This window comes from Rhinolophus sinicus, chromosome 8 (genome assembly GCF_057876585.1).
Source record: "Rhinolophus sinicus isolate RSI-liver-muscle chromosome 8, RSI-T2T, whole genome shotgun sequence".
Classification (NCBI taxonomy): domain Eukaryota; kingdom Metazoa; phylum Chordata; class Mammalia; order Chiroptera; family Rhinolophidae; genus Rhinolophus; species Rhinolophus sinicus.
In genome coordinates this window covers 80403957-80424801 of record NC_142508.1, presented here as the reverse complement: position 1 = coordinate 80424801, position 20845 = coordinate 80403957, and the positions used below count along the sequence as shown (strand labels likewise).

At 55.7% G+C, this 20845-nt stretch overlaps 1 protein-coding gene across 3 annotated transcripts; it reads right to left on the bottom strand.

The window, feature by feature from the left end:
- Positions 1–6546: 6546 nt before the first annotated feature.
- On the bottom strand, positions 6547–16216 carry PLEKHF1 (pleckstrin homology and FYVE domain containing 1). 3 transcript variants are annotated; one of them, XM_074314976.2, is made up of 2 exons: positions 15974–16216; positions 6547–8165 (listed from the first exon to the last, which is right to left on the bottom strand). In XM_074314976.2, the coding sequence occupies exon 2, from the start codon at positions 8147–8149 to the stop codon at positions 7325–7327; it is 825 nt and encodes a 274-aa protein (XP_074171077.1). In that variant the 5' UTR covers positions 8150–8165; positions 15974–16216; the 3' UTR covers positions 6547–7324. The 3 variants fall into 3 exon arrangements, with proteins under 3 accessions (XP_074171077.1, XP_019596033.2, XP_019596034.2); XM_019740474.3 differs by lacking the exon at positions 15974–16216 and adding an exon at positions 14930–15084; XM_019740475.3 differs by lacking the exon at positions 15974–16216 and adding an exon at positions 14685–14861.
- Between the last annotated feature and the right edge of the window lie 4629 nt (positions 16217–20845).

Below are 20845 nucleotides of genomic sequence, written 5' to 3'. Positions count from 1 at the left end.
GGACTTGGGGCAGCAGCAGTGCTGCCTCCCTGGAGGGGTGGGGGTGGGGTAGGCACTCCTGCCCAGGAGAGTCAGAGCTCATGTGTGGAAAGAAAACTTCGGGATGAATTAGAACGCATGGCGCTCAAGGAACGAGTGAGCTTTTGTGTTTCAGAGAAATTGCTCTCCAGCCACACTCCTGGAGCTAGGTCGCTGCCTGGATCATTTGTGTGCTGTGTGAGTGATGGGAGCAGATGGGGTCCTTTAGATGATTCTCCTAACTCAGAGAAGGTGACCGGGGGGTTGGGGAAGCCCCCCATTCATTACTCAGGTGTTGGGTCGTCTCCTGCGAGGCCCAGCGGACACAGGTGGTCCCAGCTCAGAGGTCCCACACCAATGTCCACTGAAGCACCTCCCCGGCCACCTGCCTTTACCCCTGGGAAAGCACCCCTGGGAGGGGATGGTCCCACTCCCGATCAGGTGGGGGTTGGATGCACATGCCTTGCTGAGCAAAGTCACCCTTGCCTAGCCAGTCCTAGGGTGACCTGTGGTTCGCTTTGGGCACAAGAGGGCCACCCAGACCTCAGGTCCCCCCTCCTTCAAGAGCTGAAGGCACGTTTCTGGTTTCCCCTCAGGCTCTCCCTCAGCTCCTGTGGTTTTAGTAATTGTACTTAGTATTTATTTGTAAAAATCTTTACTAATTTATTTTTGAATTGGCCAGCCAGCCTGGTACAAAACTCAGAAGACACAGAAGGGACAAACGTAAAAGGAAGGCTTTCTCTCACATTGGCCCCTCCCCTGAGCCCCTCCCCAGACACAGCCAGGAATCAACTTCTTGTGCATTAACTGTCTTAAATAGTCTTTTAAAATGATTCATTTCCTTTTATTTGTCAATATTTATTGCTGAAAACTTAGAAAAATCCAAAAAAGTATAATGAAATAAAAAGCACTACAAAGTCTACCATTCAGAATACACTGTTACCAAATTTGGTGTATTCTGTGCAAATCTTTTAATGCTATGTGTGTCTGTTTCTAATGTATTTGGATTGTGCTGTTTAGACCTCTTGGAACACTTAGCAATTAACATTAGTGACGTAACTTAAAATTCTTGTACACATGTGTGATGGCTGTATAACATCCATTGCACTCCCTGTACCTGGTGTGGTTTCCTTTGTAGGTTTTTATTATAATGCTGGGTGAACATTTTTGTGTTAATACTCTGTTCATATTTTGGGTTATGATAGATGGTTTTTAGGACAGGTTCCACAAAATGCAATTGCTGGGTTAAAAAGCATGCAATCCTTTTTAAGGCTGTTTTATTCTATTTGGTCAAATTCTTTCCAGAGAGGTGGTACTGTCAGTAATTTGCTCTCCCAACAACAGTGTCTGAGGGCATCTCACTGTATCGTCGCCGAGAAATAGAATGATGTCTTAAACCTTTTTACATTTGATGGTAATTACTGACATCTTGGTTTGATTTGTTCTTCTTTGCATTATGAGTGGGGTTGACCGGGTTGGGGTGACTCCATGGCAGCCACCTGCCCAGGCAGTGCTGAGGGTCCCCAGGTCCCTGTGGCCTGAGCAGAAGGCTGACCCTACCTGTGGCGGGGTGGTGGGGGTGGCAGGCTGCCAGCGGGTGAGGAGGCAGCTGGGGAGGAAGCCTTCATGGGGGGACCCAGCAAGTAGAGAGGGACCATCTCCTCCGGGCTGGTTATGAACCTCCTTCGGAGTTGGCATGACGGCGCGAGTGAGGTTTTTCACAGGCAGATGGTATATTTCTAGCTAGAGTGAACTTTATTTTTCTGTTTTGAGCTTGGAAGTAAACACGACTGGGGTGTGTTGCCATGCGGCAGGCTGGAGGACGCCCAGGATGGGCGGGAAGCCGGCCTCTCCCATTCCTTACCAGGAGGTGCCACCTAGTGGGCATGTGGCAGTGTCCTTTCTCCTCGTCCCTCCCAGCCCATGGTGCCTTCCCGAGTCACCAGCCAGGCCAGGAGGGGGCTCCCCAAGGAGGCTGTTTGATGAGTCCCCGATACCCGCCTGGGCCTCCCTGAGGTTTTCATGGACCTTGAGCAGAACGTCAGCCGTGTCTCTGTAACCCTTTCTCTTCCAAACCAGAATGTCTGTCCATCCTGAATGATCAACACACGGCAGCTACGAAACGCTAGGCCTCATGGAGACTGACCAGGAACAGGGACCGGCTTTGTGGGGAGGAGATAAATGGCGGTATTGGCTGGAGTGTCCGTCAGACATAGTGACATGGGGTCAGGAGGTGAGGCTCGGGCCTGGCCCCAGGGGCTGATCGCAGCCTCGGGCAGTAGGGGGACCCCAGATGCTGGCAACGGCAGGGAGCTGGCAGAGCTTTTCTAAACTGGGGTACAGCTATCTGTTTCATTTTTGTGGGTTTGAGGGAAGGACTTCAATCATTCTCATTGGCAATTAAGCAAATGCAAGGATACTACCCAGGAGAGACCCGCTACACACCAGGTAATTAGTGAAAATAATGTAATTAGTAAAAATAAGTAGAAATGGTCAAACCCAGAAGTAGCAGGGTTGTGGGAAAGAGACGTACACACATATACACACGTGACACACACACACACACACACACACACACACACACACACACACACACACACACACTGGAGATGAGTCTTTTGGGAGAGTGATTTGAAGGAAAAACATCACAGGAACCATAAAATTGTATATACTTTCCAGTCAACAAACTTCACTTCAGGGAAAACATTACGATCAAATAATTCAAATGGAAAGAAGATAGACATCCACAGCACAGCTGTTTATGATGGCAGGAAAAGGGGAGCAATTCCGAGGTTGGACGACAGGGAGACAAACTGGGTATGTGGCCGTGTCACGGGCTACGCGTAACCAGTGTTCGTAAGTAGCAAACGGGTGGGTATACGGAATTCAATGGAATGACTCCACATACTGTCTTGACAACAGCCTCATTTAGGGGGTGAATCTGGGCCCCAAGTCCTTCACCTGGTCCCTTTCCCTGGACTCTCCTGAGAGGTGGGCTACCCTGTCACGTGACTCAGGACCACTCCCTGCCCTGCGCAGGTGGGTGAAATGGTATGGACCCTGCAGCCCTCACTAGGTCCGGTAGTCAGTGCCTATTTCCGGAGCCAGGATGTGGATGAGCCAGCTGTACCCAAGCAGGGGCCTGAAGATAAGGAAGACGGCTCCCCCAAGGGGCTGCGAGAAACACTCCTGCGGTTTCCTTCCCTCTCACGCCTCTAACACACTCACATCCTGACACCAGGTCTGTGGAGTTTTTCCCACACCAGGCAAATCTCTGCGATGCCATCTGGGTGTCCTACAATTCAGTTCAATTCTGACACTAACTGGAGTTTGTGCAGACTCCCAGGTTAAGGGCTCGGTCCCACAAGCCTGCCCCCATTTCAGATGCCAATGGCAAGTCCCAGATGTCAGCTGTACTTCTGACTGGCCAGCTCCAGCTCAGGCCTCGGGGAAAGAATTCTCAGCAAGTGGCTGGCTTGGTCCAGGGCTGAAAAGGTCCCTCTACTTCCTGGGTCAGGGGTGGGGACCCCAGGAGGCTGAGTTGGGAGAGAAAGGAAAGCATGTTGGCATTTTAAGAATGTTGGCAATTTGTAAACTGCACACGGGGAATTGCTGTGGGCAGCTAGGGCCATGTTAAGCAGGTCTGTGCTGACCAAGTGTGGGCAGACGGGCAACTGGCCCAGCCCCACTCCCCTCCCCCCAGCTTGGGAGCCGGCAGGAGGGCAGGACCCGTTCTCTGGAAAGCCTGCTCTTTGGATCAGGACATCTGGCCGGCCCCTTAAGTGACACTCCAGGGCTTGAAATTTCCCCTTGTTTTTGCCCAGAAATGTCTGCCTCAGTCTGCCAAACCCGTCTTCTCTCTCCCTGCCTGCCTGGCTTTCTGTTGTCAGCACTGGAACATTCCAGTGTTTAGAGCCGGCTCCTGGGGGTGGTGAGGGAGCCAGCAGGAGACAGGACCCTAGGAGGGACTCAGGACAGTGCCCTGGCCCCCTTCTCATGTCATACTGACCCCGACCCAGGAGTGTCAGGGGTGCGCCTGCTCCTGGGACTGGGCTCCCAACCCAGTGACGGGATGGGGAGGGGCCCCAGGGAGCGCCCGTGGGTTTACACTCTCCTCTCCTGGGTGTGGCCTCCCTGTTCTGTCTCTAGTCGTCCCTTCTAGACTGATCCAGTGACCAGTCTGGGCTTTGACATGCGGTGACCAGGAGGGGAAAGGAGGCAGGCTGAGAGAGGCTTAAGGGGTGTGCGTGTGCGTGTGTGTGCGTGCGTGTCTGCGCACATGTGTGTGCGTGTGTCTGTGCACGTGTGTGCGTGTGTGCGTGTGTGCGCATGTGCGTGTGCATGTGTGTATGCGTGTGTGTGAGTGCGTGCACATACACGGGCTCTCTCCCCGCAGGGATAAGGATGCCCCTTGCAGGGTCGGCACAGCCTGGCCCACCCCCCGCTGAGGCCTCGCTGGAACTGCTTCCTCTGTGGACGCTCCTCCAGTGCCTCAGAGCACAGCCGACTCCCTCAGTTCGGGTCTGGGTTGCCAGGAAGGGTTGGGGTGGGTGGGGACAAGCAAGGGAAAGGTCAGGAAACACCCCAGCATCTGGTTGGAAGGCCTGGGTGCCGGCGCCAATGGAGGTCTGACAAGCAGGTTCAGAAGGACCAATGGGGTCGGGTTTGGACACAGTAGCTTTGAGGTCCCTGTGACTTTAGCATCTTGCCAACGTCCCACAGGAGCTAGGGGGATGTCAGAAGGCCACCTGCGAAGACACGCGTCTATGGGATGGTCAGTGATGCAGGGCCCTAGGCTCAAGCCGTGGTGGCCGCAGAAGCGTGATGGGTGGGTGGCTCCCTGCTTGAGCAGCTCAGACGTGAAGGCCAGCCTCGATGGGCGCTGGCCGACTCGGGCACCTCATGGGAGACGGAGGGTGGGGGAGCTGGAGCAGGGGCCAAGGTGCTCTGGGAGCACAGATGGGACAGCCATGCTGCCTGGGGCAAACTAGGAGGGCTGCAGAGTGAAGGTGACAGCAGCACTGGGGTCCATAGGTGGAGCCAAAGTCCATGGCAGCCAGCAAACAACCCAGAAGCCCTGTCCCGTGCCTGGCTGTCTCTCCTTAGGGTTGGGACCTCGTGTACCTCACTCCTGCCTGTGTCCCCAGCACCAGCCTGGCATACGGCAGTGAGTGAGTCTGCAGCCATGGTGGCGCTCCAATGGGACAAGAGTCAGGCACTTGTACTCTTAGGTCCTTGCAGGCCCTAACACCTTGGGGCTCAGAGATGCAGCAGCCCTGTCTCAGCGCCGGGGTACAGGGGGGGCACAACACAAGGGGAGCAGGTCTAAGGGTCCCAGCTGAGGGCTGAGCCAGCATGTGCCCAGCCTGGCGAGAAGGGCATGGCCCTCAGCCAAGCTGCCCCGCCCACTGGGGTCCTTTGCCAGCCCGTGCCCGGGATCAGCTGCGGACAGCCCCTACCTATCCTTGCCCAAAGGGACACTGCTGCCCAGGTGCTTCTACTCCCCTTGGCCAAGCAAGGATGGCTGCAGGGACTGGGGCGCTGACCAAGTGGCTGGTGGCTGGAGCAGGGCACACCCTGCCCCTCACCGCCCTGGGGTGAACGGATGGACTGCCTGGCCTGGCTTTCTGAGAGGGCACCTGATCTGTCTCCAGGAAGTTACCACTCACCCCGTGACCTTTCCTGCCCTGCGCCCTCTGCCCAGGCAGAACTAGCCTGGACCAGTCTGAGTGGCTCTGGGAGGCCAAGAACGTGTAAACCAAGTCATTCTTGGACACACCTGTGACCCTCTCACCTGCCCCTCTGCCGTGTGAGGAAGGCCTCAGGCAGGCCCTGGGTGCCTCCTCCTCTGCCCCTCCCGCTCTCCCTCCCGGGGGTGGCTACCTGTCAACAGCAGGCGGGAGCCGTGCCACCCCTGGGAGCCAGGCCCAACCCGCTGAATCAGAGTCCGACTCGAACGAGACGTGTGAGAACTGGCCAGAGAGGACAAGTCATCGCCCAGGGACTGTAGCCCCAATGGTGGGGTTTCAGGCACCATCCCGTTGGGCTGGGGAAAGCGTTTCTGGACCCAAAGTCACCCCTTCTAGCTGGTAGTGACCCCACAAGTTCTGGCCAAGGCCGGCCAGGCTGTGGGCCAGCCATTCAAGCTCCAGCCCAAACACACACTTGCCCTGAGCAAAGCCAGTGGCTGCACGTGGGGCTTTCCCACCCAACGGCACCAACCCCAGGTGCGGGCCCCGGCAGGAGGCCGTGCATACGGTAGAGCCCTGAGCCTGGGAGGCCCGGGCAGAGCTGGTCAAGCAGCTCCTTGCTTCCTTTACTCACTCTGTCCACGGAGAGGACTCACAGCCAGTGGACAGACACCGGGCATGGTCACAGCACCAACCGACGGGACCGTGTCCTCGGGAACCAGCCACCAGGCGGTGCGAACGTCTGGCCCCACTGTGCTGCCCGATCCCCGGAACGCCCAGCCTGGTGGCCAGTCGTGGACATCTGCCTCTGACGGACCCGTGTCTGAAGGAGAAGACCTGGGCTTTTCAACCACACCAGTCAATACACTTGCTTTTTATTATGAAGTCAGTCTGGAGAGGGTTTCTGTTACCTGAAATTAGAGTCCTAACAGAACACACTGCTTTCCCCAGCCCCACGGAGAGCTGAGCACCGACAGAGGATCAGACATCCGGACGCCTGGGAAGAGGTGAGACGGGGCCAGAGGCCTTAACAGGCTGCCCTGGTCCATGGGGAGCGCAGGCCGCCGTCCCAGGCCTGGTGGGCACCCACAGCATGGCAGTCTCCTGCCTGGCTCTGGGAGAGCCCCCACGCTGGGCTTGCCAAGGTCGCGCTGACCAGGCAGGTGGGCGTCGGCACAGTGGGCGGGCGGCCTTGGTTTCCTGGACCTCCCAGGACCAACAGTCTTCCGTGGGGGTGTGCGTGTCTGGGATCTGGTGCTGTGGTTCAAGGCCTCCGGGACAAGTGACCTCACTCTGGTCCTACTGCCCTCTGGTCCCTAAAAGTCCTGGGCGTCGTGTAACTCAGGGGGTCCCCTGGAGCTCACAGGGCGGACAGATGGCATTTGTCCCCGAGAGGCCTAAGTGTTCTGGGTTTTCTAAATGTAAAGACAATTAATTACCTGAAGTGTAAGCACTGGGGGTCCAGAGACCAAGCGCCACTGCCACTGCCCCCGCCACCCGTGGGGTACAGTCCTGGGAGTTGCTGGGCAGCTTCCGGAGCTCCGTGCGCGCAGGAGCCTGAGCAGCAGAGTCTGCAGAATGATTGGGGCGCCTGCCCCCCGACATGTGCTGCCGGGTCAGCTGTGGAAGGACGACCAGGAGACCCCGGAGGCGTAGAACTGCACGCGGCTGGGCCAGTCGCCATCCCCGCTGCCCTCCCTGTCCTCGTCTGAGTCCTCGTCCTCGTCCCCACTGGACGCTCCGCAGAGGGCCGGGGACCCCGCGCCCTGCTCTCCCTCCTCCCCGTCCTCCTTGCGCTTCTGGGCGGCCAGCTCGCGGTAGCAGAGGCTGCAGACGCGCAGGGGCTTGGGCGACAGGCGCGGCAGCAGGAAGCGGGCGCGGGAGCAGTCCCCGCACACCACGAAGCCGCACTTGCGGCAGTGGTGGCGCCGTGTGAGCGCCGAGAAGCGCGTCTGCGTGCAGCGCATGCAGATGTCCGTGGCCTTGTCGGGGATCCAGGGCGCCGCGTGCTCCGTGCTGGGCGGGCGGCCCGTGGCCAGCAGCTGCCGCCGCACGCACTCCTCGATGTGGCTGACCCACTCCTGGCGCTCGGTGGCGGAGGCGGCCGACACCACGAAGGACTTCTTGGCCGTCCTGATCATCCAGCGGTTCTTGGCCTGCAGCGTCTCGGGCAGCGGCTCCAGTGTCACCTCCTCCAGCGGGATGATGTGCTGCCTGTGGTACCTGCGCTTGCTCAGCACGATGCTGCCGTACACGAGGATGTCGTTGAACAGGAAGAAGACGCGTGGCTTGGCCTTCTTGCGGCACTCCTTGGTGAGCACGCCCTCGCCCAGCAGCACACGGCCCGGCAGGGCCAGCGGCTGCCCCGACGCCCCGAAGCAGCTCTCCACCGCGGCGATGCGCTGGCTGTTGATCTCCGTGTTGGCCAGGTAGTCCACCATTCTGCCGCCGCGCTCACTGCGGGAGGGGTGCAGACAGGCGTCAGCGGCCGGCACTGCCCACTCCCCCTGTCACCAAGCCAGGGAGCCCAGCCAGCCCCCAGAAGCCGACCTTCGGACGAGGAGTTACTGGGAGGTGAAGGGGGGTCCCCAGGAAGGGGCGTGTGTGGAGCCGGCCAGGGATGGGAAGGCAGCAGGAAAGACGTGTGACACAGCAGGCGGCCACTGCGGGCGGCCGGGCCAAACTCCTGGGGGCCTTGGAACACACGGCAAACCACACCTCAAAGCTGTCCACCCAACGGGAAAGGACAGTGAGCCCCAACTGGCGTCAGGGGCTCCCCAGCTCCTTGGGCCTGCCCCAGGCGGATGCACTGAACAGTGAGTGCCGGGCAACAGCCTGTCTGCAGGCCAATCCATCACTGGGCCCCCCACCCACCCAGCCAAACCATCAAGACCCTGCACCCGCTCTCTCAGCCTATGAGCCCAGCGGTCACCACCGCCATCGGTACAGGGACCATGGGACCGTGTTCTGAGTGCTTCGTTCGTGGCAAGCATGCCACCGTATGTGGCCCTTACCACAACCCTTGCAGGCAGAATCCCCTCTGGGCTGGAGGGAAACTCAGGCTCTACTAGCAAGTCGGGGGCCCAGAGCTCGCACCCCTGGAAACCGTGCTGCTACACTGCCTTTCCCCATGGACGGTGAGGCCCAGGTGGCCCTCCTGTGCCAAGCAGTAGATGTGGGAGGCCACAGAGCTCACCCCGGGCCTCTGCTCGGCCCCACACCCTCCTCTGACCAGGCATTGAAGACCACCCAGCTCCTGCCGGCTTCCCAGGCCAAGCCGCCAGTCCTGGCTTCTCTACTGAGCTGTAGGCGTGGACATTCACCTGCCCCCCGGCTCCCCCACCTGGGGTCTCAGAAGGTCCTCAAACACAACACCCCTGGCACAAACCCAGCTCTCCCCTCCAGTTCTTCTTTTCTGTAAATGGAACCATCATTCACCCGCTTTCAAGCCCCAAATCGAGGACTCAGCCTTCAATCTCCTCTTTCCTGTGACCCCAACATTCAACCCATGACCAACGCCATCACTTTCCTCGCTCACACCTGGACCGTCTGTCCACTTCTCACCTCGGGACTCCACGTGGAATGGACAGGAAGGCGCCACCACCTCCTGCCTGAAACGGGCTATCCATGCGGCTCCTTCCTGCGACCGGCTCAGTTCTCATTTCCCTTTCAGAAAGGGTCTGACAACCCCCGCTCAGGCTGCCTCTCCCCCACCTGGGACAGGATCAGTAAACCACGGCCTGGCCTACAGCCTGCTTTTGTAAATAAAGTTTTATTGGCACACAGCCATGCTCATTCATCATAGCCTGTGGCTGCTTTCATGCTGCAATGGCAGAGCCGAGTAGTGACAGACCACATGGCCACAAAGCCTAAGGTATTTACTACCTGGCCTTTTACAGGAGAAGTTTGCTGCCCCTCCTCTAGCACGTCAGCCCATTTTCTTTTTTCTTCACAGGACATATCAGGACCTGGTGTTTCCTTGTCTGTCCAGCATTTGCTCACGTGTTTTCATTCTCTCACTCAGATCTCAGCTCCCGGACAGCAGGGCCTTTTCTTACTTCTGTATCCCCAGGATTTGGACATTGCTGAGCACACAGTAGGTGCTTCATAAGTGGCTAGTCATGACCTTTCCACAGCTCCCGAGGGCCAACCATGCATGACTCAGCTCCCACCTCTGCTGTCAGAGGAAGCAGGTGAGAGCTGGCTCCACTGCCACCACCATCTCGTGCACACACGTACAGGCACACATGGCACGTACTGGCCGACCCTGTCTCACACACTGTGTTTCTGGGTCACCACAACACAGTTCTGTCTGTCAGGCCTCCTGTGGGAAGCCGGAGGGGGCCCATTGTGGGGGATGGATGCATTTCACGAGAGGGGAGCGCGGCCCCGAGTCACGCACCGCTTGCCTCTCTCAGACCACAAGGCCTCCTGAGAAGGGCTGTTCACAGCACGTTATGCATGAACTGCTATTTTTAGGTTGCCTATCTCGGCTGCGTGTTGTAACCTAGCTGATTCTCGGTGACAGCCCTGGGCTGTCCTGTAGGACCTATCACTGGGTCCCTGCCGTGGACAATCTGGCAGCATTCCAGAGGCCACCCCAGGACCCCTGGCTGAGTGCTGGGCCCTGGGATGGGCTGGATGAGAACTCCGCAGCAGGAGGCACAGCGAGGGCCGTGGGTTCAGTACCTGCAGTGGAGACCATGTGACGCTAGCAGCAGGGGAGACAGTACGACAGCGGGGCCACTCACACAGTGGAGCAGTGTCTGTCTGCTCTTACGACTGCATCCTCCCCACGTGGGCCCACATGGAGTGACAACAGATATCAAATGCTGAGGGGAAAAGGCGACCTGCAGGGCGGAATGTGGGCACCACATGTAGGAATGACACAGTGTTTAAAAGCATTTGAGAGCTCTATTTACGGATAGAAATGGATAGGACGGGACCTTACCCCATAAGGATGGCTACTTTTAAAAAGCATGAAATCACACGTGTTGGTGGAATGTGGGGAGGTTGGAACCCTCCCGCACTGTTGGTGGGAATGTAATTTGATGCAGCCACTATGGAAAACAGTGTGGAGGTTCCTCAAAAAATTACAAATAGCAATGATCCAGGAATCCCACTTCCAAGGAACTGACAACAGGGTCTCAAAGGGGTACCTGCACCCGCACGTTCACAGCGCCAAGAGGTGGAAGAAAGCCAGGTGTCAATCAGTGCACCCACGGATACGCAAAATGCGCCAAACACACACACGGAATATTACTCAGCCTTAAAAAGGAATGGAATCTGAAACATGCCACACGTGGGGGACCCTGAGGACATGATGCTGAGTGAAACGAGCTGTCACAAAAAGACAAACGCTGTCTTTTTGATGCCGTTTCCACGAGGTGCCTAAAGTAGATAGATTCCTAGAAACAGCACAGAATGGTGTTGCCAGGGCTGGGGTGGGGGCTGGGAAGGTATGAAGGACAGCTGTTACTTAACAGGATCGACTTGCAATTTTGCAAGAGGAAAAGGTCTCTTTCTGGAGATCTGTTTCACAAGAATGGGGATACGCTTTAACACTACTGAGCTGTACACTTAAAAATGGTTACGATGGGTTTCCAAAAAAAGAAAAGATGGCAAAAAAAAAACCCCACAATGTCACCTCACCCCAGTCAGAATGGCTATCATCAACAAGACAAATAGTAACAAGTGTTGGAGAGGCTGTGGAGAAAAAGGAACCCTCATACACTGTTGGTGGGAATGCAGATTGGTGCAGCCGTTATGGAAGGCAGTGTGCAGGTTCCTCAAAAAAGTAATAGAATTACCGTATGACCCAGCAATCCCTCTCCTGGGTTATCTACCCAAAAAAATCTGAAAACATTTATCCATAAAGACACGTGTGCTCCAATGTTCACTGCAGCTTTGTTTACGGTGGCCAAGACATGGAAACAACTAAAATGTCCTTCGATAGATGAATGGATAAAGAAGTTGTGGTATATATACACAATGGAATACTATTTGGCGGTGAGAAAAGATGATATAGGAACATTTGTGACAACATGGATGGATCTTGAGAGAGTAATGCTAAGCGAAATAAGTCAGACAGAAAAAGCAGAGAACCATGTGATTTCACTGATATGTGGTATATAAACTGAAAACAACAAAAGAACAAGACAAACAAATGAGAAACAGAAACTCATAGACACAGACAATAGTTTAGTGGTTACCAGAGGGTAAGTGGGGAGGAGGGGTGGGAGATGAGGGTAAAGGGGATCAAATATATGGTGATGGAAGGAGAACTGACTCTGGGTGGTGAACACACAATGGGATTTATAGATGATGTAATACAGAATTGTACACCTGAAATCTATGTAATTTTACTAACAATTGTCACCCCAATAAATAATTTAAAAAAAGACATACTTAAAAAGAAAAAAAAGAAAGAAAAGATGGACAAAACCAAAGTCAGGAGAAAGTGGCCTGGGGGCAGGGCCTGGATGTAACCAGGAACAGGGGATCAAGAAGGACTTTGTCTACAATATTTTAGTTCAAAAAGGCAGCAGCAGATGTGATAAAATTCTACCAGTTGATTCTGGGAAGTGGAAACATATGGGACTGGCCCCCTGAACACACGTGATGCCATTGCCTGAGCTGGGCTGAAGGTGCTCTGGGTGAGAGCTGGGCCTGGGAGCCACATCCCGAGTGTCGCTGGGTAGGCAGGTTCTGTGCATGACAGTGGTCACACGTGATCTACGCCAAGTCTGACCCACTGCTGGCTCTCCTAAACACAGCTCACTGGAACACAGCCACATGAGACAGAGAGCGCCTTGCAAAGTCGCAGATATTTACTATGTGGCCCTTTACAGGGAAGTTTGCAGAGCCTAGTCTACACCCCCAGGCGCTGTCAGATGCATGATGCCCTCCTCCAGGAACGCACCTGCCAGGGCTGTGTCCTGAGGGAACCCCCGCTCCTCTCCTCCACTCAGACACAGCCTGAGATCCCAGAGATACGTCTGGGACCCCACTGGGAACCTGGAAAGTAGGAGCTGGCAGGAGCCCCAGGTCCATCGTCTGTTAGAGTTATAGTTGGGGACACTGCTTATCAGAGAGGGAGGTACCTGCACAATGTCACATAAGGAGGGAGTCAGGCCCATCCCTGATTGGGGCGGGGCTGAGTTATCACCTGCCCTTCTGTCTGTCTCTCTGGCCCCAACCAGGCCCACCCTGCTTCAGTGCCTGCCTGATTTCACCTGCAACGATGTTTCCCCGAAAATAAGACCTCGCCGGACATTCAGCTCTAATGCGTCTTTTGGAGCAAAAATTAATATAAGACCCGGTCTTACATTACATTACATAAGACTCAGTCTTATATAATATAGTAAAATAAGACCAGGTAAGTACCTGCTGGCACCCCACCATACATCAGGCACAGTTCTACTGGGCGAGGCAACGGATTGATAGCAAGGAGCCAGGGACCTGGCCCTTTGGTAACAGATTTCCTGGGGGGAGGGGCTTAATCGAAAGTAAAGCAAGGTCATTTCTGACTGAGTTCTAAAAGCCCTGAAGGAAAAGGCTGACCTGCGGACAGCGCTGGGATGGGCTGGTGGTCAGGCAAGACCTGGTGAGAAAGTGACCTGGCACCAACCTGTATACTGTGAAGGAGCCAGCCACGCCGAGGCCAGAGGGAAGAATGTTCTGGGACCAGGGAACAGCTCAGGCAGACCCGAGGAGGCAGCAGAGGGAGGAGGGTAAGAGGTGAGGTCAAAGGGGCTGGTGGGGACCCTTGGCCAGATGAGGGTTTGAGTGTTTCTCCAAGTGCACAGAGGGGAGTGCCACGCTCCCCTGCCAGCTTGTCCGGCCCTGGGCTTTCTGGAAGCCCTCCTCCATGGAAAGAACCTAACAAGGAAAATAAACCCAAAGTGCCAAGAACAAAGCTTACAGCTCACCAGCCACGTTACAAGAATTAGCTCACTGAATCCTCACAAAAGCCCCAGTGGGGAAGGTACCACCCCCATCACCAAAGTCACTGCCCAAGCTCCGGGCTGAGTGACCAGGAAGCCCAATTCCAAACTAACCATGAGCTGCTGCTGCAGGCTGCTCTTGACCAAAGACAGAATGAGAAACCCTCCAGTGCAAAGGGCAGGGCCCTTCCCCAAATGCCTGCTCTTTACCCCCAACCCCAGGCCCTGGGACCCTTGGGGTGGCCTGCAGGTCCCTTAGCTCAGGCCGGCTGCCTCATCTCCACCTCTTGGCAGCCCCGAGCACTGACGTGTGCGGTGACATAGGCTGAAGTCAGTCATCTCTTGGCCTACACAGACCCCAGTGGAAATTCTGTGCTCAGGAACACCCCAAAACTAACTGGAGATTATGTGCTAAGAAAAACCTTAGCAATGCTCCTCCCTCCTCCCTGGATTCTGACCTTTCCCAAGGTGAGATAACAGCTTTGTTCAATTTCCAAATTTCCCTCGGGGTGTGCAGATCAAGGTTTAGTGGCTGGGGGCCTCCATCTTCCCACCTGCAGAGGGGGCTGATGACCACTCTCCCCTGCAGGGTACTTCTAGTGTCAGTGGAAAGGTCACGAGATTCCAAGGGCTCCAGGCTGGGAAGGAACTGCCACTCTGGGCCTGCCTCAGTGACTTCTTCTGTGAAATGGGCATCCAGCCCTGTTTCCTTTGACAACTCCTACCAACTCAACCACTTTAAGGGCCAGGTGGTTCCTAAATGAGAGGCCGGCGCTGACCAAGGCCACCCTCCCTCTTCTACCCCTCGGTTGAGGCAGTTGTCCCAGCCCACTTCTCCAGCCCTCAAGGGCTGGGAACAAGGAGTGAGGCCCGACGGCTGCGTGAGGCCAGGACTCTCCAAACCATCCCCGGACAACGGGCGCGCTGAAATCCGTCCAGCCCACGTCCAGACCAGGGCGCCTCTGGTCCCTGCTCGGCTCACACGTCGCGCTTCCCTGGATACCCTGCTTCGACCCGAGAGCCCCCTTACCTGTTCTCACCCCGCTCTCCCCGGAGCCCCTGCAGGCTCCACCGCGGCTCCCGCCCCGCCAGCCAGCAATAAGCGCCTTCTGCGCGCCCCTGCTCGGCCAGAGTCCGAGCTCGAGTTCGGCAGTGGCTGCGCGCCCGCCCCGCCCCAGCCCGGCGGCCACCTGGACTGGGCGGCGCGGGGAGCGTGCAGGCTGAGGGCAGGAAGCCCACCTGCTCCGCGCGCCCCAGCCCGGAGGGGACCCTTACCTCTTCCGCCAGGGGCCCCTCGCCCCCCGGCAGCCAGTCCACAGGACACAGGGCGCCACGTCCCGTTCACCAGCTGCGGCCGAGCCCCGCGCCGCCCACGCCGCGTTCCAACTCTCGTCGGACACGCCCCTCGCAGACGCTCCGCCAATCGGGGCCCTGGCGCGCGGGCGGGGGCGGAGCCTGGACTCCGAACTCGCTGAGCCTGAGTCCCGCAGAAATGTGCGAGGGCGCAGCGGTCGGAGTTTGCGTGGGTCGGCGGTGCGCCCGCTGCGGGCCTGTCCTGGGCGGGGCGTCCTTCTAGCTCGTTCTCGGGACTGGTTCCAGCCTGAACCCCCTCCGCCAGTTTCCCTTTGTGCCCGCAGCACTCCCTGCGCGGGCTGCTCTCATGCCAGTGGAGACGCGTCCTCGGACCTCTGCTGTGCAGCCGGGGCTGCGGGCCCGGGAATGGCGCGGGAGGCTGTGGGATCGCTGTGCATTGCTGCCCTGTTGCCAGCAGCCATAGTCATCTCCTCTCATTCACCCACAGATTAACAGTCAGAATATTAAAAATCAGCAGCATTTTATCTACTTTATATTTCTAACTTTTTATCATGGAAACTTTCAAACATACACTGAAGGAAAGAGAGACCAGTTTAAGGGACTCCGTGTACCCAACACCCAGCTCCCACATGACCCGCAGGTTTGCCCCCCACCCCTCCCATCTGTGACTCCTATGACACTGGAATGAACTCCAAGCCTCACCACTCCAGGAGGTCTGTCTTGGCCTCCCCCTGGCCTCTCCCGGATACTTCACCCCACACCGACTCCCTGTTCTTGAAACGCCCAAGGTTGTTCCCATCTCTGGGACTTTGCACTTCCCTTGTCTCCAGATTTTCCATGTCTGCATTTTGACATTTGAGCCTCAGCTCAAACTGTCAGCTTCTCAGAGGCATCCCTGACCACCCAAAGCAGTTCCCTGCCCCCACTCATCACCCTGGGCCGCAGCACCCTGTTTCGTTATTTTGTAAAGCATTTCTCCCAACCCCAAGTCATCGTATTACTCACTTGTTTACGTGCTCACGGTTTGTGTCCCCCACCGAGGCTGTGAGCCCGTGGGCTGGACTGTATCCATCTTGTTCACTCTTTTATCTCTAGTGCTGAGAACTGAGTCCAGCAGTAAATGTCTGCTGCACAGGTGCATTTGTTGGTACCAAGTTGGGCAGACCCTGGCACATCGCAGAGGGGCTGGCTCAGGTCAGTTCAGAGCCTGCTGGGCCAGCAGCGAGGCAAGAGACAGCAGCAGGAGCAGGAGCCATCCCCTTTGGATGGGGTACGTGTTCTCCCATTCATTGCAGTGCCCCTCCCCCGCTTGCCCCTCTCCCCCTCCCCCTCTCACCTGCTTTACCCACTTACAACATCCTGCAGTTGGTGAAGCATGTGAATTTATGAGTCCTGATGGTATAGCCAGGCCTCTACACCACACAGAGGAGGAAAGGTCCCATGATCCCAGAGGCTGAGTCATAACCAGTTGGGACATTGATACTCTGGGAAATGCCATTCCAAGTGTCCATACTACTTGTTCCCTGGGGGTGGGGGTGGGGTGGGGGTGGAGGAGGACCATGAGCTGAGCCTTCAAGACCCCATTCCATGTCTGCCTCATTGCCAGATCCCCCACCTCCCTCGTAAGAGGGGGCTTCTCAGGGGAGGTAGGCCCTGCCTCTGGTGCGGTGGCCGTGGGAAGGGAGCTGGAAAGCTCTGTGGAGGCAGAGCTGCCTGGTTCACAGCAGTGGCCTGGCATGGAATGCTGTGCCTGGCACAGAGCAGGTGTCTCGGAAAGGGAGACGTTTCCATGATTCTGGAAAACCAGAGGGAGGATGCACATCTGTTACTCCTGGATTCAGGAGACCGCTTGTCTCACTGCTGGTCCAGGGCCCACTTGGGCCTCAATCTCCTCATCTCTCCTTCCTTCCAGCTCTGACATTCTGGGTGGAGCTTTGGGAATCCCCTGGAGGCAGCACAAGTTCTGGTCATCCAGTGGTCCACCCCCCTCCCCACAGGGACCAGCCGTGGTCTGAGAAGACCTGGGCGGAGGGCCATGTTCCTCCAAGTAAGAGGAAAAACTCGTGACTCAGGGAAAGGCAGAAGTTGAGTCAGCCAAGCCACAAGCTATGGAAAAAATGAGGTCTCCCTGAGGCTTTTTCTGCTCCTCTGGTGGGAAGCCCTTTCTGAGGAAAAGCTGGCTTCCAGGGGTTCAGGACAGCGCCAAGCCTTGGGATTTTCAAGTTAGGGGTTCCAGCGACCACTGCTGGAAGAAGCCAGCAGTTTTTGTCGTATCATTTATTATGTTCTAAATGCCAAGCAGTGTGCACTAAACACTTGGTGTTTTATCCCTCCCCAGACAGAGGCCACAACACTGAGGGGTAAAGTCTCAAGACCAAATGTTCCAGCAAGACAGAGAAAACAAAGTCTGCACATGCTTTTCACGTCTGCCTGCGTCCCATCATGGGTTTCCCCATGAGGCTCTGACCAGGCCAAAGGGGAAAACGAGAAAAGTGAGAACAGAAACAATGGCCTTTGAACAATGCTTCAGATGGGTGAACGAAGGGTTACAGGTAAATACAACCTTCACAGTGAAGTAGACACACCTCCTCTCTCAAACAGGGCAGAGCCCAGAGGCCCCTGAGAGCCACCGTACTCTCCTGTGCTGCTGGGGGGTAGATATGGGCACCTCTCCTTTGGAAAACCACTGAGCAGTGTCCTCCGGAGCTCAGCAAACGCTATCCAGTACCCCAGTTGTACTCCTAGGTACACATCTAAGAGAAACGAGGGCTCATGTCCACCAAAAACAATGTGCACAATGATATTAAATTATGATTCATGACAGCTCCCAAATCAGCACAACCCGAATGTCCATCAGCCGTGGAACACGGGTGATAGTGACATATTTGCGTGACTGAATACTCCTTGGTGATAAGAAAAATGCTGCTGCACAAAAGAACGTGGATGTCGTGGGGATGAAACACACACCTAACGCTCAGTCAAAAGAGCAGACACAGAAGGGTACATACTGTATTATGTGAAGTTCAAAAAAAACAAAACTAGCCTACAGTGACAGAAACCATAACATGGTCACCTTGGGAGGGGGCTGGTATGGATGGGAAGGGCAGGCGGGAGCTCATTCGGTGCCGAAAACGTGTTATATCACCTTATTTAGCTTCACATTGGTGATGATTCCGTGGCTGTGCGTCTGTAAACATTTATGGAACGGTCCACTTACGATTTGTGCACTGTGTGTCATGCACGTTATATCTCAATAAACTACAATGAAAGTCACTGGAAAAAAAGCTGAGCTTGAGTGTTTCAGAGGGCTTCCCACAGTCCCCACTTCTCCCCAGTGTCTGACACCGGCTGGGAGTTGGCGTTTGGCGGCATCTAGGCATTAAAGGAAATCATGCTGGGAAAATTCCAACTTGCCTATTGTTAGGAAATGAGAGGGAAAAAGCCCACACAATCGTCCATTGTCCAGAACTTGCTCCCTCTGCTTTAGGGAAAGGTCCGGTTCTCAGTCGCCTAGGGATTCTTTAGCTATTTCCTGATCAGAAGGCCAGGGATTAGAACTCCCCCACACTTTTCCAAAGCCACACAGATAAAAAGTCAGAGTTTCCCTCATCCCCCAGACCCTAACAAGAGGAACTCTGACGTGTAAAATAAATCAGCAAATCGAGGCTATACATCAACAACAACAGGATGCAGAAACTTCCCATACCAAATGAAATGCAACTAGACGAAAAATGAACACAGCAAAATCGAGGCTTAGAAACGGCCTTACCACGGCCAGGGAGAACCAGCACACCAAAAATCTGTCTAAGGGGGCAGCTAGAATTAAGAGAAAAAAGATTTCAGAAATGAGCCTAGCTCTTATGGCTGCCCTCACCCCTCACCTCCAAACCTGTAAAGCTTACTGCAGGAGCGCAGACTCCTGCTGGGATGATGTAGTAATACTTTCCAATTGGATAAAAATAGACTACGGTTCTCAGCCACCTAGGGAAGAGACGCAGGCCTTATCAGTCTTCCTCAGCCCTCCACATCCGGGGTTTTGCTGGGGGGGTTGGGGAGGGGACCAACCACCTGGACTCCTTGCTTTGATTCTTCCTGGCTGGGGAGCACAGCCAGAGAGGGACAGAACAGTCATGTCACCCTTGCTTTAATTAGGGATTCAGCAAAGAGATAGCTGCTGTCTGGTCTGAAAACATGTTGGGGTGTCTCCCCACCTTGAGGAGCCCTACTTTGATTTCCTTTGATTACGGTGAAAAAATTTTCTAGACCCCAGAGGTAAAGCCTGCTCCCACTTCCTGTTAAAGTTGGTACCAAGCTGTGCCCAGGACCTATGAGCTACTCTCCTGCCCACCTGTTGGTGGTGGGGGTCCCTTATTATCCCAGCTGCTTTGCCATCCAGAGTAGGCATGACTTATTTGGTGACTGGGGAGCGTGCCCAGGAGCTCTGCCTGGAGCCTACAGCTGGGCCCCCATTGGGACTGTGGGGCAACAGGTCCACCAAGTGGAGACACTGACCCCTTTCAACATGGTGTTTGAGCTGGATCATCTCAGGGCATCTGCAGCTTCACGTTAACAGTGGTGACACCAGTGATCCCTGTTGGGCACTTGCTGTGTCCCAGGCAGCACGCTCAGCCCCACGGCACCCCAATCCAGTTAGCCCCACGATGGTCCCAGGGTGATTGTGTCTCACACATGAGGAAGGCGGGGCTCAGGGAGTTTAGAGGACTTCCCATGCCACCAGCGAGCACGCGGCAGAACCTGCTCCCAGAGGCAGGGCTGTCGGACCCCAGAGCACTTGCTGTCCCTGTGTACGCGTGTGGCTTTGCTGTCCCAGGGTTGACCTCTGCTTGTGTCTGGCGACCTCCTAGACGGTCGTCCGTGTCTATTTGGTATGGAAGCCAGTGCAAATCCTTGCTCCTGGGACTCCTATGCCTGATGCTCCTCCCTCCCATTCTGCTGCCCTCCTTGTTCCTGTAACCCAGATGTAAGTGGGCTCCCAAGCACCTCAGTCTTTGGCCTGGGGCGGTTAGAGAATGAACCAGAGCCACAGAGTGATAGAAAGGAGCCCTGACTCCACACTCAGGCTCTGGGGGAAGCACCACGAGAGAAAACGCGGTCTGCAGGTTCAGAACTGCCTGAAGCCCTCCCTCTCCATCACTGCGGATTTCATCCCCCCAGCAGACATGACGGCGGCCCTGCCCCCTTTCTTCCCCACTGGCTCCTGTCCTCCAAATTCTCCTTGACACTCAGCCGAGGCCGCCTGCCTGTTTCTTTGCTTCCCTATCTTTCCCCGGCTCAGCTTTTTAGTATGTAGACCAACGGTACCCCTCCGGGGTCTTGGGTTTTCTTTTTCCTTTCCTATCATCCAGACCCAGCACAGCCAAGGGTAGGTCAGCATGCTACCCAGAAAGCAAGAATCCTGGAGAGAGAGGGGGTTGACAATTCCCAGACATGGATGCTTTCTGTCTCTGTAGCATCCCCGAGCTGCCCAGAGCTGCCCTGGGAGTGACAATGGCTTGTTACTCCCGGCACAAGAGGAGAAAGCATATCACAGTGAGATTTCCTTGCATCTTCCCCCTTAAAACATACTATTCCCTGTGTGTGAGACCCATTCCATTAGAGCTGTTAGCATCCATTCAGCTGGGTGGGTGGCCCCTGGGTGTTTGGGGGCAGCTCAGGCCCTGACCTGCCCTGACAGCTAGAATTGGCACTTTCATCTTCTCCAAGCAGCAAAGCAGCTCCTCTCCCCTCCTGCCTGCAGACCTTTTATAATAGCAATAAGACAGCTCTGGGGAGGATCGTCTTGTAGTAACTCCGGGGAGTAATCATCTAATCATATTCCAGGCTGATTTGAGGCACTCATCTGGACCAAATGTCTCC